This window comes from Mandrillus leucophaeus, unplaced genomic scaffold, assembly GCF_000951045.1.
Source record: "Mandrillus leucophaeus isolate KB7577 unplaced genomic scaffold, Mleu.le_1.0 Scaffold214, whole genome shotgun sequence".
Classification (NCBI taxonomy): domain Eukaryota; kingdom Metazoa; phylum Chordata; class Mammalia; order Primates; family Cercopithecidae; genus Mandrillus; species Mandrillus leucophaeus.
Genome location: NW_012102188.1, coordinates 349,412 through 365,625, shown reverse-complemented (window position 1 = coordinate 365,625; position 16,214 = coordinate 349,412). Strand labels below are relative to the sequence as shown.

The 16,214-nt window shown below is 44.5% G+C and overlaps 1 protein-coding gene across 1 annotated transcript in view; it reads left to right on the top strand.

The window, feature by feature from the left end:
• Positions 1-3,942: 3,942 nt before the first annotated feature.
• The window catches only part of TMEM87B (transmembrane protein 87B), a 77,987-nt gene continuing 65,715 nt past the window's right edge, over positions 3,943-16,214 (top strand). Inside the window, exons 1-4 of the mRNA XM_011980516.1 lie at positions 3,943-4,487; positions 8,411-8,471; positions 12,877-12,968; positions 15,964-16,095. Of these exons, the coding sequence (XP_011835906.1) occupies positions 4,320-4,487; positions 8,411-8,471; positions 12,877-12,968; positions 15,964-16,095 (453 nt within the window). The 5' untranslated portion in view covers positions 3,943-4,319. The remainder of the gene's footprint in view (positions 4,488-8,410; positions 8,472-12,876; positions 12,969-15,963; positions 16,096-16,214) is intronic.

Genomic DNA, 16,214 nt, shown 5'->3' with positions numbered 1-16,214 from the left:
CCCTAGTAGCTGGGATTATAGGCATGTGCCACCACGCCCAGCTAATTTTGTATTTTTAGTAGAGACAGGGTTTCTCCATGTTGGTCAGGGTGGTCTCGAACTCCTGACCTCAGGTGATCCACCCGCCTCGGCCTCCCAAAGTGCTGGGATTACAGGCGTGAGCCACCGCGCTCGACCATGTCTAAAGAATTTTTACAGCAAAATCAATCTTTCTGCTGTAGGCTCCAGATTGCTAGGCCTATATGTCACATTTAGTTATCATGTCCCTTGGGTCTCCTTTAACCTCTAACTGTTCCTCAGCTGTTTCATGATCCTGGCACATATATATATACACACACACACACATATATGTGTGTATATATATGTATGTATATATGTATATATACATATATGTATGTGTATATATATATTTTTTGGTAAAGTATACCAGCTAGTTACTTTGTAGAATGTCTCTCAATTTGGGTTTGTCTAATGTTTCCTTGTGATTAGATTTAAGTATGTGAATCTTTTCCTCATTTCCTTGAATACCTTGATTAGATGCATTTTTGCATTTTGGGCATGCATTTTTGGCAGGAATATCACAGAAATGATGCTGTTTCTTTTCAGTTAATCAAATCATGATACACATCATGTCTGTTTGTCCCAATCCTTGTGGGATTAACCTTGATCATTAAGTTGGTGTCTGCCAGGTATCTCCACTGTACAATTACTGTTTTTCTCTTTTAAATTAATAAGTAATTTTTGGAAGATATTTCCTCATGAAGCTTTTGCCAACTAACTTTAGAACAGAATTGATGATTCTTTCTGAACCAATTTTAATTGTGATAGTTTCCAAATGGTGATATTTTAAATTTGTTATGCCTTCTGCATTTATTAGTTTTCCAACTGTAAGAAAGTGACTTTCTTTCCTATTTATGTAATAATGTATTCATTTATGTTAGTATAGACTCATGGATTCTTATTTGAGTCAATGAGTTACAATCCACTACTATCATTTTGGTGACCAAATTGTCCCAGATCTGGTCAGTGGGAGGGAGCTCCTTCAAACTGGCTCCTATGCCTTTTTGACATGTCCTCGTAATTTTTTACCCACTTCCTTACTTTCTGGCAAAACAAGATTGTCAAGTTCATCATGAATTTCTCTATTCCATTCCTGGGTTCAGTCACTTCTCCAAGGATCCCTGGTTTATTTTAGTGGAGAATGATATTTATAAGCAAGATCTAGTGCTAGATGTACCAATTACTACTGGGGTGTCGCTGCTTCTAGGTCCTTCTGGGAATCAGTGCAAGAAAATATAAATACACACACACACACACACACACACACACACACACAATTTACATCTATTTATAAATCTAAATTTTAAGAATGAGTTCACACTGATACCTTCAGTTGCAAGCCAGCATTATAGGGTTCATTCTAACCTTCCTCATTTTCCCTTTTTTTTTTTTTTTTTCCCTTTTCTTGCTTTCTCTTTTTTTTTCTTTGTTTGTGACAGGGTCTGCTCTGTCACACAGGCTGGAGTGCAGGGCTCACTGCAACTTCCGCCTCCCAGGCCCAAGTGATCCTCCCACTTCAGTTTCTCTGAGTAGCCAGGACCACAGGCACGCCAACACACCTGGCTAATTTTTTGTATTTTGTGTAGAGACAGGATTTCGCCACGTTGTCCAGGCTGGTCTCGAACTCCTGAGCTCGAACTATCCGCCTGCCTTGACCTCCCAAAGTGCTGGGATTACAGGTGTGCCCGACCGCCGTAAAGATCTTACGACCATGAGTAGTGACTGGCAAGAATGTGCCTTACTAGTTTTAAGATGGAGTTATTCTTAAAATGGTGTCACCCTGGCTCTCCTATGCTCTTGTTTCCCAATTTGACAACCAACGTGATCTTTCTGATTAGCTCAACCTTACTTAAAAACCGGCCGGGCACGGTGGCTCACGCCCGTAATCCCAGCACTTTGGGAGGCCGACGCGGGCAGATCATGAAGTCAGGAAATCGAGACCATCCTGGTTAACACGGTGAAACCCAGTCTCTACTAAAAAATGTAAAAAATTTAGCCGGGCGTGGTGGCGGGTGCCTGTAGTCCCAGCTACTCCGGCGGCGGAGGCAGGAGAATGGCCTGAACCCGGGAGGCGAAGCTTGCAGTGAGCCGAGTTCGTGCCACTGCACTCCAGCCTGGGCGACAGAGCGAGACTCCGTCTCAAAAAAAAACAAAAACAAAAACAAAAACCACCAAAACCAAAAAAACCATCATTGCCTCTCCAGTGTTCTTACACTAAAGGGGCCATCTGCCTAACTTAATTTAGGAATGCCTGTATGTTTCCGTACTGCTTAAATATTCCCAGCTTTGCCACTCCCTGTTTCACACCAACATCCAGTCATCTGGAAGATCTTTCCATTCCTCCATTTCTCTCATAATTAAAACAACTTCAGACTTAACCCTCACTCCCACCGGTAACTCACCCTTAACTCTTCTTGTAGAACTCAAATTTCATGTATTGTTCTCTCCTTCTGTCCCTGACTCACTTCCTAAATCTCTGGTGGATGTTCCCCTGTTGTCCTGTTACACTGTTATTCTGACCTAAACAGAACTGATCACATTGCTTGCTGGGAAGATGCACATGCGATCTCTAGTGTATATAGTAGGTCCTCAATTATTATTGGTGACTGGTAAAGCAGCCAAGCCCTTTTGACTATAAATCGATCTTATTCTACGTTAATAACAATATTAGCACAGGATTCTATTCCCCTGCTGGATATTATTTACATTTGATAATGAATGAACTAATTCTCTTTGACAGCAAAACATGTATTCAGCTTACAGTCGAAAATGCAAGGCAAGGTACACAATAAGACGGATCCAAGCCCTGACCCCTCCGAGCTTTAAGCAGTCAGGTAACTATTTGTTCTGAAAAGTATTAACTGTCCTATTAACGTTAACCTTCACAACACAATGCCTTGTGTTCAACCGGCCTTGGCCTCAAAGCACTTTCCTGGCACATTCCCTAAATTTAAAGAACGGTTTCCATAGAGCTGAGAGGGTCGAGGCAGGGGCAAGTGTAGAGAATGCAAGAAATGGAGACACCCCGGGCAAAAGAACTCTAGACTGCACTCCAACCTTAGCACTTACTAGGCATTCGAGTTCAGGACCTTGACACTTGCACTCGCTGGTGGCGAGCCCCGCCTCCCCATTCCGGCTCCACCTCCCCAACCCAGCCCCGCCTCCCCACCCTGCCTCATCTACCAAACAAGTCCCGTCTCCCCATTCGGGTCCCCGTCTCCTCACTCAGGCCACGCCTCCACATTTAGGACACGCCTCCCCGCCCAGTCCAGTCTCCGAACTAGGGCTTACTCCAAGCCCTGCTTCCTCGCCCAACCTGGCCTCCCCACTACGGCCTAACCCCAAGCCCTTCTCCTCGTCCGGCCCCGTCTCCACACTACCGCCTGGTCCTCAACTCCACCTCCCCACTCCGACCCCATCTCCTTGACCAGCCCGGCTTTTATGCTCAGGCTCCGCCTCCCCGCCCGGTCTTGCCTCCAAATTCTGGCCTTGTCCCACGCCACGCCTCCACACGGCCCCGCCTCCACGCTCGGCCTGGCCCCAAGCTCTTCCTTCCTGCGGCACCCTGTCTCAGCACTGTGGCCTGGTACTGAGCCCCGCCCCGCCTCCCCAGGCCGGAGCCCGCCTCCAACCCCGCCCTGTCTCCCACACCCAGCCTGGCCCCGAGCCCCACCTCCCACCGCGCCCCGCTTTCCACTCTCCCGAGCCCTGCCTCCCACCCCGCCTTCACACTCCCGAGCCCCGCCTACATCCCCGCTCTGTCTCGTCGCTCCACCTGGTCCCGAGCCTCCCCTCCTGCCTCCACCCTGCCCCGCCCCCACCATCCCGAGCCCCGCCTTGTCTCCACACTCCGGAGGCACCTCCCTACCCGGTCCCGCCTCCGCGCTCCGGCTGCCAGCCCTCCCTTCCACGCTCTGGCTCCTCCTCCATCTTCACGCTCACGCCAGGCCCTGAGCCCCGCCTCCACGTCTCGGCGCCAACTCCACGTCCTGGCTCCTATCTCTGCCTTCCAGGCTTCGCCCAGCTGCACGCTTGGGCCCGGCTCAGAGCCCTAAGCCCTCCCGGTCCTGGCCCGGTTTGCCAGAACTGCACCGCGCCTCTCCGCCCAGGCCCAAGCCCAAGCCCAAGCCCAAGCCCCTCCTCCACACCCGAGTCCAAGCCCCGCGTCCCGGATTCGGACCCGCCTGCCTGGGGCGGTGCTGCACCAGGTGCGGGTGTGGCAGGCGTCTCGGAGCGCCAGGTGCAGCTTCCGGGTCAAGATGGTCGCCGCCTGCCGCGCCGTAGCGGGGCCCCTGCCGTGCCGCCGCCTCCTCTGCCTTCCCGCCCGGGCCCCGCTGCTGCGCGTCGCCCTCTGCCTTCTGTGCTGGGCCCCGGCGGCTGTGCGCGCGGTCCCTGAGCTCGGGCTCTGGTTAGAGACAGTCAACGACGTAAGTGGAGTGTCGGGACCGAGGCGTGGCACGTCTCGGGCCCTCAGGGCTGTCACGGGGCCTCGCTGGACCCCGGGCTTGTTCACTTGGCCTCTGCCGGGTCAGCACCGGGTCCCCTGATACCCTCCCGGAGCTTTTTGTCTGTTACGAGCGGGGAGCCGGGAGCGGCCCCTCCTCCGGCCCGACCTAGGCTGCAGGGAAGAGCCGTCAGGATTGCGCATGGGACGGCCCTCCGGTCCGAGCGCTCGGACTGTTACTGAAGGTCACCATTCCCGACGCCGTGGCCCTCATTTTGTTCTGATATGTTTTGGCTGGATCAGGAATCTCTGCACATCTAGCAGCATCTTTGGGATTCGACTCTTCCTGTCCGGATGCAGCCACAGTGGGCCACACCCCTGAGGCCGCAGGGAGGACTTGCCAGCGCTTCAGTTTCTGCGTAAACTTAGAAAGCGCGTCTGCCGCTTCCTTTTTAAAAGGAAAAAAAAAAAAAAATTTAAATGAGGAGGAAACGTGCAGTAGTCACCCTCTCTCTCTTTCTCTCTTCTTGAGTTCCTGAATTTCTCTACAGTTCCTATCACAGTTCCGGGTGTGTGTGTGTAGGTGGGGCGGGACTAGTTATTAGAGAGTGCTCGAAAGGCGAATCTGGAGGCATGAGTGGGTGGAAACTCTTCTTTCCAAGGCAGGCTATTAGAAAACTTGGCATCCAGTAATTAGAGGAGATGATGTGGGAGAGATACAGGGGCAGAATTATGGAAAGTCTTGCAAAAGAGAGACAGGAAGTCTGGAAGAGGCATTATCTCCGGCTTCTCTGGGGTCAGATGACTAATCCAGCACTGTTTGGGATGGGTGTTTTCCACATGCATGGACTTATATTTTGATTTCCTTAACCAGAAAAAGAAAGTAGTTCCAAAGACTACAAATACTTCCCACAACAGCAAAGCTACTCGGAGGAACGCGCTGGGTATATTTCTTATACCCAGAAATATACCCAGCGTGTATATTTCATAGGTATATGAAGACCTATTGCGGCCATTTCCTCCAGGATTCTTCTGGGTTGGTGACCTAATTTGTGTGCCAGTTATATAGTCTGCACATCTCCATTATTTAATTTCCTGAACGGGAAAAAGTAGAACTCAGTGAACTACTCTCATGGCTTCCTGCTGCGACAATAGTGAATAGTCAATATAACTATATTGGAAGTGACTCAGCCGCATGCGTGTTGTGAGATTACTTGAACATATCTGTATAGATCTTTGCCAAGTGTACTTTGAACACACCTGCAAAGATCTTTGCCAAGTGTACTTCTTCCTGTATGAGGAATAGAAGTTTGCTCCTTGAGTGCTGCATGATCTTTGGGCTCATTTTACTCCTGTGCGACCCTGGGCCACTAGAAGTCTAAAAGCACTTCTCTCCCACGAGTGGACTTATTATTTTCCTCATTTCAGGTTGTCAGAAACAGGAAAGGAGAGTGGGGCTGGCTTTCATTTGTACTGCAGATTTATCAAGAAATTTTGTTTCTTTGTTTTTGTTTGTATGTTTGGGACAGAGTCTTGCTCTGTTACCTAAGCTGGAGTGCAGTGGCACAGTCATAGCTCACTGCAGCCTCAAACTCCTGGGCTCAAGCAGTCCTCTAGCCTCAGCCTCCCGAGTAGCAAGGGCTTGTAGGCACATGCCACACACCCAACTAATTTTTAAATTTTTTGTAGAGGTGGTGGGGGGGGTCTCACTATATTGTCAAGGCTGGTCTTGAACTCCTGGCCTCAAGCCATCCTCCTGCCTCAGCCTCCCAAAGTATTGGGATTACAGGCATGAGCCACTACACCTGGCCAAGAAATGGTTCTTTTGAGTGTACAAGGGAGCAAATCATTGAAGCACCACTGTGTGTCATATGTTAGACTGGTCATTGCTGTTGCAAAGATAAATTTTAGCCATAGCCCCTTCTCCCAAGATGCTCATACAGTAATAGGAATAACAGATTTATGAGTAGATAGTCATATACACTGTGGTATACTTGAGATATTACTGGAGCACCAAGAGGGTCACCTAACCCTGCTTCCTGGAGGAGAGACCTGCCTCAGTCTTGAAAGATGAATAAGTACTACCTTAATGAAGAAGAGGAGGGGAGCAGTGCAGCAGCAGTGCAGGAAATTAGTGGTGTTTCTGCTACATCAAGTTTCTGGCAGGGTTGTTAGAGGGGACTTAGGTCACCACAAGCCTTCCATGCCTGAGCTTGGCCTTGAGCCTAAGGCCAGAAGCCTCAAACTCAAGGACATGTGTTGGCCAAGGCAAGTCATGTCATTGAGTACCTTGAGCTAGGTTCAGGACTGGAGGGGGTAGTGAGGAATGTTGTGGACTACAGATTGCATGCCCATTCTGAAGAGGGCAAGTGCCATTTGGCTTCAGCTTACTCTATGCATACACTCTTAACAGAGTGGGCATAGAATTGCCACAGCTCCTTGTTTTTTTAAGTGAAACTGGAGTCCATATTTTTATTATGTCAATTAAAAAGTTTTAAAAAGGCCTCTTGAGGACTCAATAAATCCTATTTGTAGGTTGGATTAGGCCTCCAGACTCCCAGTAGCTACTTTAGGATGTAAATGAGGGAGCCATTGAAAGATCTTAGACATAATGCTAATCACTATGGCTGCTATCTAAAGATGAATTATAGAATCAGATCTGGAGGTAGAAGTACCAGTTAAGCTATTGTGGAAATTAGGCAAGAAATGCAGAGAACCTAAATTGGGGCAGTGGTGACAGAGATGGAGAGGAAGAACTGAATTTGGTAAGTGTTTGTGAGATAAAGTAGGCATGCCTTGGGGATTGGGTGATGAAAGTGGGGAACTGGAAGGAGCCATGGCTTAGGTGACTGTAGATGGTACCACCTCCAAACAAGGTGGATGGCTTAGGAAAAGTTGGTGAGCAGAGAGGAGTGTGTCTGGTTTAAAACAGGCTTGTCTGTTGGACATCCCCTAGTGTACATGTCCTTTAGGCAGTTGGGTATTTGGATGTGGAGCTCAAAGGAGGGATGCAAGTTGGGAATTTTATTGTTGTTGTTGAAACTGTGTTGGGCAGGGGGAAGGGGTTACCACTTATCCTGTCAGTGTTTTTTTTAAAAAAATTCCTAATCACTTGTACATTTAACATAGTCTCTAACTGCAGAATTTTTATTCTTGAGGAGAGAAGACATTAAACAAGTAATCAATTATTTGATTTAAGTTGTGGAAAGGTTGTGAAGAAGAAAGGGTGCTGGGGATTATATAAGGGAGGGCCTGGCCTGATATGGGCCACAGTGGAAGAATTCCTGCAGAACAGGCTTTTGAGCTGGGCTTTGAAGGGTGAGAAGGAGCCAACTAGATGAACAAAGAGTGAAAGGAAGGATTTTTAAGTAAGTTTTTCAGGTTGACCACTAATCTTGAGGGCAGGAAAGAATATCATGCTTTTCAGGAACTGGAAAGTTGAGAGGTGGGTGGGGCCTTGATTATTCAGGATCCTGTAGGCTACAGTATGAATTCTGGTCTGTTGTAATTGCACTGGTAAACCATAACGACTTGGAGCTGGGAGAGGGGGACAGTTCCTTATCAAAAGTACATTCAAATTGACACCAGGAGAGCAGCATGCAAATGCAGGCAGTTCATGTCATGTCTGAGCAGTACTAATCCTGCAATGGCAGCATCTTTTACCTCGTATGTGTCACTGGCCCTAAGTCTGCTAGAGGCCGGAGCTCTCCTGATCCTCAGGGTAACTGCAGGAAGTAGAATCATGACAAGGTTTTAAGCAAGTTAGTGATGTGATCAGATTTACATTAAAAAAATACTCTTGTCAGAGAGAGGAGTGCAAGGATTAGAACTCTATATGTTGTGGGGTAAAACACTTGCGAAAAAAACTTTCTAACAAGATCTTCCTGTGTTTGTTTTTCATCTTAGAAATCAGGACCTTTGATATTTAGGAAAACTATGTTTAACTCTACAGATATCAAGTTATCTGGTAAGTATAATGAAACAATAAAATACTAGACTGGGGGAGGTGGCTCACGCCTGTAATCCTGGCACTTTGGGAGGCCAAGGTGGGTAGATCACAAGGTCAGGAGTTCAGGACCAGCCTGGCCAACATAGTGAAAACCCGTCTCTATTAAAAATACAAAAAAAGTTAGCCGGGCGTGGTGGTGGGCGCCTGTAGTCCCAGCTACTTGGGAGGCTGAGGCAGGAAAATCACTTGAACCTGGGAGACAGAGGTTGCAGTGAACTGAGATTGCACCACTGCACTCCAGCCTGGGTGACACAGTGAGACTCTGTCTCAAAAACAAATGAAGAGGAATAATAAAATACTTATATATGTATATATATATATATAAAAACAAATAACATGTAATATAAACAAATGCATTCATGTAAATGAATATAACATATATAATAAACTAAGCAAATGTTTTGTTTTTAAGTAGTTCTAACATTTTAAGGTTTTGTTTTGTTTCAGTCAGGACTTGGTTCTTTACAATAATGGAGGCCGGGCGCGGTGGCTTACGCCTGTAATCCCAGCACTTTGGGAGGCCGAGGCAGGCGGATCACGAGGTCAGGAGATCGAGACCATCCTGGCTAACATGGTGAAACCCCATCTCTACTAAAAATATAAAAAATTAGCCGGGCCTGGTGGCGGGTGCCTGTAGTCCCAGCTACTTGGGAGGCTGAGGCAGGAGAATGGTATGAGCCCGTGAGGTGGAGCTTGCGGTGAACCGAGATCGCGCCACTGCACTCCAGCCTGGGCAACAGTGAGACTCTGTCTCACAAAAAACAAAAACAAAACAAAACAAAACAAAATACAATAATGGATTTTTCTTTTTTTTTTCCTTGAGACGGAGTCTTTCTCTGTCACCCAGGCTGGAGTGCAATGGCACGATCTTGGCTCACTGCAACCCCCGCCTCCCAGGTTCAAGTGATTCTCCTGCCTCAGCCTCCGTAGTAGCTGAGATTACAGCTGAACGCCACCACACCCGGCTAATTTTTGTATTTTTAGTAGAGATGGGGTTTCACCGTGTTGGCCAGGCTGGTCTTGAACTGCTGACCCCAGGTAATCCACCCACCTCAGCCTCCCAAAGTGCTGGGATTACAGGCATGAGCCACTGTGCGTGGCCCACAAGAATGGATTTTTCTGATCCTCTTTCAGAAAACGTAATATGAATCATTTTATGAAAATTATAATTAAAGTCTAATAAGCAAAAAAGCATTTGGTTTTTGTGAAATTTGACTTTAAGTCTCAGATTTTTAAAACTGGATAAATTGTTTTTATGAATATATGAAATGTCATGATTATGATAAACCCATTATGGCCTTGAAAATTTTCAAAATGTACATATCCTTGTAAGAAGTAAAAATTGCTGGATAACATTTTCATTAGAGTTTTAAGGTTGATAAAAGTTAAAATATTCATTAGGTAGGGACTGTCTTTTCTGTGTCAGTACTGATATACCAGAACTACCAGGGTTTTTTAGGAATTTCACTGGATTTACATTGGTTCATATTCACTGTGGCCCAATTCCTCTTATCGTTTCCAGTAACCTAACTAGGAAAATTGGTTGCCAGAGTTAAAGTCTCAGGATAAGGAGCAGTTTTTTGCTGGCTAGAGCAAACTGGCTTCTACAGGATCCAAAGCCATACCTCTTTCCTCTTTCATGCAACAGATCATGCTCTCCTCAGTTGTTGGGGGCGATTCTGCCTGTTACGGGTCTTTCCTGAGGGAAGTCAGGCTAGCCAGCAGCTAGAAAGCAGAGGTGGTTTAAAGCAGCTCTGTAATATCAATCATCAGTGGTGATAAGAGCTTGGTAAGAGGAAACTGAAGTCCAAGGTGAGTAAGAAAAAAATTTTGGCATCTGTTTATTTAATGAATTCATGTCTCAAAGTCTAGACAAAGAGGATTTAAAAGAATCTCAGTCTGGTGCTGACAAAAAGTTATGTGGGAAAAAAAAAGTAATGTCAGCCACTGACACAGAATTTGATTTTTAAAAATCGTTATAAATGCCTGAGATCAACCTATGGGTAGACTACAATCAAGACATTGTTATTAACTTATCTAAAGAAAGGATGGGACAGCATGAGGGATTTAAGAGCATAATAAAACTAGGGTTTAGTCAGGCAAATGCTGGTCATGTCCATCAGCATTATTGGGAGAGAGGTTTTCTTGAACCGTGACCACAGCTATGGCACGGGACTGGCAGGTGTGGATATAGCATCCACCTGAGCCTCTTTGTTCTGGTGCCATGCTCACCAAATCACCTTCTCATCCGTATTGGGCCTCCAGGGAGGCATGTTGAAGGGAAAGAGTTGATCATTACTAGTCCAGTTTACAGTTTCTGTTCATTGGAAGTGAGTAATTGAGCATTCTCATTTGTACATCTGCCATCGGGAAAGGGTGAGATGAGAATCTGTGTTTTCACAGAGCCAGATTTTAGTGCTTATAAAGCTAAGGACTGGTCCCTTGGATATATGTCCATGCCATTTGGGAGATCAGATATCTGGCTTTTTAAAGGCAACCTCTTTTCTGCTGTCTCATTCAAGTCATGAGCCTGTGCTAAAAAAATCTCTCAATGTAATTCACCATATTAACAGAATATAAGACATGTACCATATGATCATCTCAAAGTATACAGAAAAAGCATTTGAAAAAAATTCAACACCCATTCATGATAGAAACTCTAAGAAAGTTAGAAGTAGAAGGAAACTTCCTCAACCTGAGAAAGGGCATCTATGAAAAATCTGTAGCAAACATCATACTGTCAGTTCTCCCCAGATTGATCTATAAATTCAGTTTAATCCCAATCAAAATCCAAGCAGGCTTCTTGTTTGTTTGGTCGGTCAAGATCGTGAATTTTACATTCTCGAGTGCTGGAGGACGTTGTAGTCCTTGAACAGCTTTGTTCTAGCAGACATTTAAGTTCCTCGTGGGTCTGTTTGATGCTTTCCAGTTTTCTTGTTAAGTTCTTTTGCAGTAGCCTTTTGTCTAGGGCAAGCTTAGCAGTACTTCTGTGGTGTGGTCTTTCTGCTTGTCTTCCAAATACCTGGTATATTTACTGAGGCCTCTCCAATCTGGCTAGTGGAAACTCCAATAGTTCCCAGCTCTGTGTGAGCTCTGAGAATTGTTGGGCTTCCCACGCATGGGCAGACTGCCCTTCAGCCAGAAGCTCCAGGGTATCACTAAGCAGACTTCTCTTTCTCTTTCTCTATGTAGCTTCCATCTCTTGGGTACTGTCCCCCAGAAAATCTACCAGCCTCAGTCTCTTGAACTTGAATCTCTGGTCTCAGTTTGGTTTCGCTCTTTGTCATTATCAGCCTTTGAGATGACTCCCAATGATCCTTGCTTCCTATTATTCATGATCTTGTGTAGTCCTCTAACACATTTTAATCAGAGTTGGTCTGAGTGACTGATAGAGCGTGGTGGAAAAATGGCACATCCCTTCTGAGGTTAAGTTATAAAAGATACTGTGGCTGCATCTTTGCTCTCTCTCTAGTCACTCACTCTGGGGTAAGCCAGCTGCCATGTCGTGAGGACGTTCCCAACAGAGCTCTCCTTAACTCCAGACTTAATGCTTTTCACTCGGCCTATTCATATCACCCTCTTACCTGGATCATTCGAAAGAAAGGCCAAACTCCTCAGCAGGGCATAAGACCTCATGAATTTTCCCCGGCACCTCTTCTCCAGCTTCAACTCTTTCTCCTTTCCCCAGCCTGTGTTCTAAGCATAGCAGACTATTTTCAGGGGTCACACTCATGCCATGCCTTCCCTCAGCCTGGGCATTTACGTGTATGGTCCACCCTTGTCTTCACCTGGCTAACTCCTGCTCTTCCTTCAAGTTACAAGTCTCCTCCTCCGCCTAGCTTACCCAGAACCCATTCTTCATGCTCTCCTGGGCTATGATAGGTGACCTGCTCAGTGCTGCCTTGACAGTTCACAGCCTCTGCGACTACTGAAAGTGCCTGTTTAGTTGTGAAAACTCTCCTCCAGTACCTCTTAAGTCAGAGACAGGCATTGTTCTCATTTACCATCATAGCTGTTCCTGGCACGCAGGATGGGGCTCACTCAGTATATTTTGAATGAATATGGAAGCGAGAAAAATGTTTGAGAGTGAAATAAGCAGTGACTTAGCATATCAGGCCACTCAGTTTATTTAATATTAGACTTATAGATGAAATGAGCAGAATTACAGCAGCTTTTGGTTAACTATAACAATTTAATGAATTTTATCTGTCTCATTTTACACTGACTTTTTGGAGAAATTAGGTAATGTTTTATTCATTGTTACATTAAAGTAGCCTGTTTTTAATTGCATTCTCAAAACCTTAAGTTTATATTAGAGTGTATGTATTATTCATGTAAAACGAGACTTTCTTTTTCTAAACAGTTAAGTCATTCCATTGTTCTGGGCCTGTGAAGTTTACCATAATGTGGCATTTGAAGTATCATACCTGTCACAATGAGTATTCTAATCTGGAAGTAAGTAAAACACAAGTTTTTAACGTATATAAAGCTATGAAGGAAAATTATGAGTATAAAGATTTATTAGCTCATCAAGTGAGGAGGCTAGAAATAGAGATTATAGTTTTAGAAGTGCCACAGATTAATTTTGGGACTTATGGCAATAAACCAAGTTACGTGCTGAGAAGACTACAAGCGTTTAGTTGCCTTGTGTGTTATGAAAAATGTTAGTAAATGTTTAAATTCAGGCTCGTAGGAGTCATTGATAAAGATGCTGTACATACGAATAAATGCTTAATTTGCGAAAGAAGTGTAAATGTTTCACTTAAAAAAAAAATTATAGGGAACCTAGAACTGTATTGAGTACAAGTAGATTTAGTGAGCACAAGTAGATCGCAGAAAGAGGTGAGGAGAAGAAAGGAGGTATCTGGGGAAAGGCAGAGGAGACTGAGAGAGAAGGAGAAAGTGGCTGTGCTGAGGAAGGCTTTTCCTGCACCTGCCTCTGAAGCCTGGGTTTCTTCCTCCTGGGATGTGCACTGGGCTCTCAGCAAGGTGTTTCTCTTCATGATTCTCATGATGGTTGCTTGGGATTGTTTCCTTTTCAGATTCTCTGTTACCTGTTTGGCTTCCACCTTGAATAATATATGGGTTTCCATATTTTTATTTTTTAAAATTATATATGTATATATGCATATACCTATACATATACATACATATATGTACATATACCTGTACATGTATATGCATATACATATAAATATGAGATCTCTCTTTGTCACCCAGGCTGGAGTACAGTGGTGCAATCATGGCTCACTCCAGCCTTGAACTCCTGGGCTCAGGCGACCCTCCTGGCAGGTTGCCTCAGGTAGCCTCCAGAGTCTCTGGGATTATAGACGTGAGCCATTGTGGCTGGTTTCTATATTTTCATTAGTATTATATTTCTCTTTGGATTGAACCATGCCATTTTCCTTGAACACTGCCTTTTTGGCTTTATCTCTAAATATTTTACACCTTCACACTAAATACTTCAGTGTAAATTTCCTAAGAACAGAGATACTCATTTATGTTTTTCACAGCATAATTAGAGAATTCAAATTTAACATTGATATGATGCTATTATATATAAACCTTATTAAAATTTTGCAGCGGGGCAGGGTGGCTCACTCCTGTAACTCCTGCACTTTGGGAAGCTGAAGTGAGAGGATTACTTGAGCCCAGGAGTTAAAGACCAGCCTGGGCAACAAGTGAGACCCTGTCTCTACAAAAAATTAAAAAATTAGCCAGGCACAGTGGCATGTGCCTATAGTCCCAGCTGTTCGGGAGGCTCAGGCCAGAGGATCCCTTGAGTCTGGGAGTTCAAAGTTGCAGCGTGCTGTGATTGCACCACTGCACTCCAGCGTGGGAGACAGTGAGACCTTGTCTTCAAAAAAAAAAAAAAAAAAAATCCCCAGTGTCCCAATTTTGTTTTTTTTTTTTTTTTTTCCCCAGACAGAGTCTCGCTCTGTCACCCAGGCTGGAGTGCAGTGGCGTGATCTCAGCTCACTGCAACCTCCGCCTCCCGGGCTCAAGTGATTCTCCTGCCTCATCCTCCTGAGAAGCTGGGATTACAAGCACGTGCCACCACTCCCAGCTAATTTTTGTATTTGTAGTAGAGATGGGGTGTCAGCATGTTTCCCAGGCTGGTCTTGAACTCCTGACCTCAGGTGATCCACCCGCCTCCGCCTCCCAAAGTGCTGGGATTACAGGTGTGAGCCACCGCACCAGGCCCAATATTGTCTTTTTTAGCAGGCCCCCCTGCACACACACCCCACCCCCCGTACAGGAACCAATTCAGGTTCACATTTCATTTCCTTTCCTTGTTTTTGTTTTTAGTTCCTGATAATCTGGATTTCCCCCCTTTTTGGTGTGTCATGGCATTGATAGTTTTGAAGTGTACGAACCATTTATTTTTGCAAAATGCCCCTCAGTTTGAATATTTCTGATGTTTACTCATGATCAGATTCAAGTTACATATTTTTGGCAGGAACACCACAGAATAGTGATTTGTCTCATTTTTGGTGATGTTAATTTGGTCAGTTGGTCAAGGAGGTGTCTGCAAGATTTTTCCATTCCAAAGTTACTACTTTTCTCTTTGTTATTAACAACAACTTTTGAGGAAATACTTTTGAAACTATGTAAATATCTTGTAGTTTTCATCAAACCTTCAGCCACTTGTTTTAGCATCCTTTCATGATTCTTGCCTGATGAGTCAGTCATTACTGTGCTGATTGCTGAATGGTGATTTTCTAGTTCCATACTTTCTTCTTCATTTATTAACATTCTACTATAAGGATGCACTCCCTCTGCTCCCCTAACCAATCTGTCTTACCTGTCAGTCATCAGGTTGGACTCGTTGATTTTTACTTTGTTATATAGGTTATAATCTATTACTGTTTTTATTTATTTGGCTCAAATTGTCCCATATTTGGTCTGTGGGAGCCAACTCCACTTTTTTTGATGACTGGGAGCTGCCATTAAGGAGCCTGGTTCATTCATCCCTTCAAGGATGCCAGGAACCTCAGGTAGTTGTGTAAATGAGCATCTCCTCTGCACTCAGCTACCTTTGCTGTATCTTACTGTTTGCTTTCTCTTTTTTGTAGTTGAAGGCTGCTTTCTTTCTCTGTAAAATCTCTTACACATGGGATAAAATACAAGTAGCCCCAGAACAAAGTATGTTTTATTTCTCTGGGAACTATTTCCTTGTAGTATCTTAGTCAATTTTCTTACTGTGAGTATGCTTGTGTCATGTGTTACTGTATCTGAACACACTGGAATGGCTAAAAGATTATGATTATCTCAATTATATTAAAATTATATTCAAAACAGTTTTTATTTGGTATTTTATTCTACCTCATATTTCCAGGTATTTCAAACTGAATATAACTTTTGGTATTATTTAGACATTAACTTTTATATATATTCTAGGATAAGAAGTGTGGGAATAAATTATAACATAGAATTTTACCTTATATAGGAGCTGTCCCAAAAACATAAACTTAGTGTTGATGAAGACTTTTGTCATTATTTGAAGAATGACAACTGTTGGACAACAAAAAATGAAAATTTAGATTGCAACAGTGATTCACAGGTGTTTCCCTCTTTGAATGTGAGTATCTGACTTGCCATGTTGAAATAAAGTTTATTTTATTCCCAGTGAATACAAGTATCAGCTGAAGTAATGTTTTATCAGAATTTTGATAAAGGTGGTATCTGACTTGCCATGTT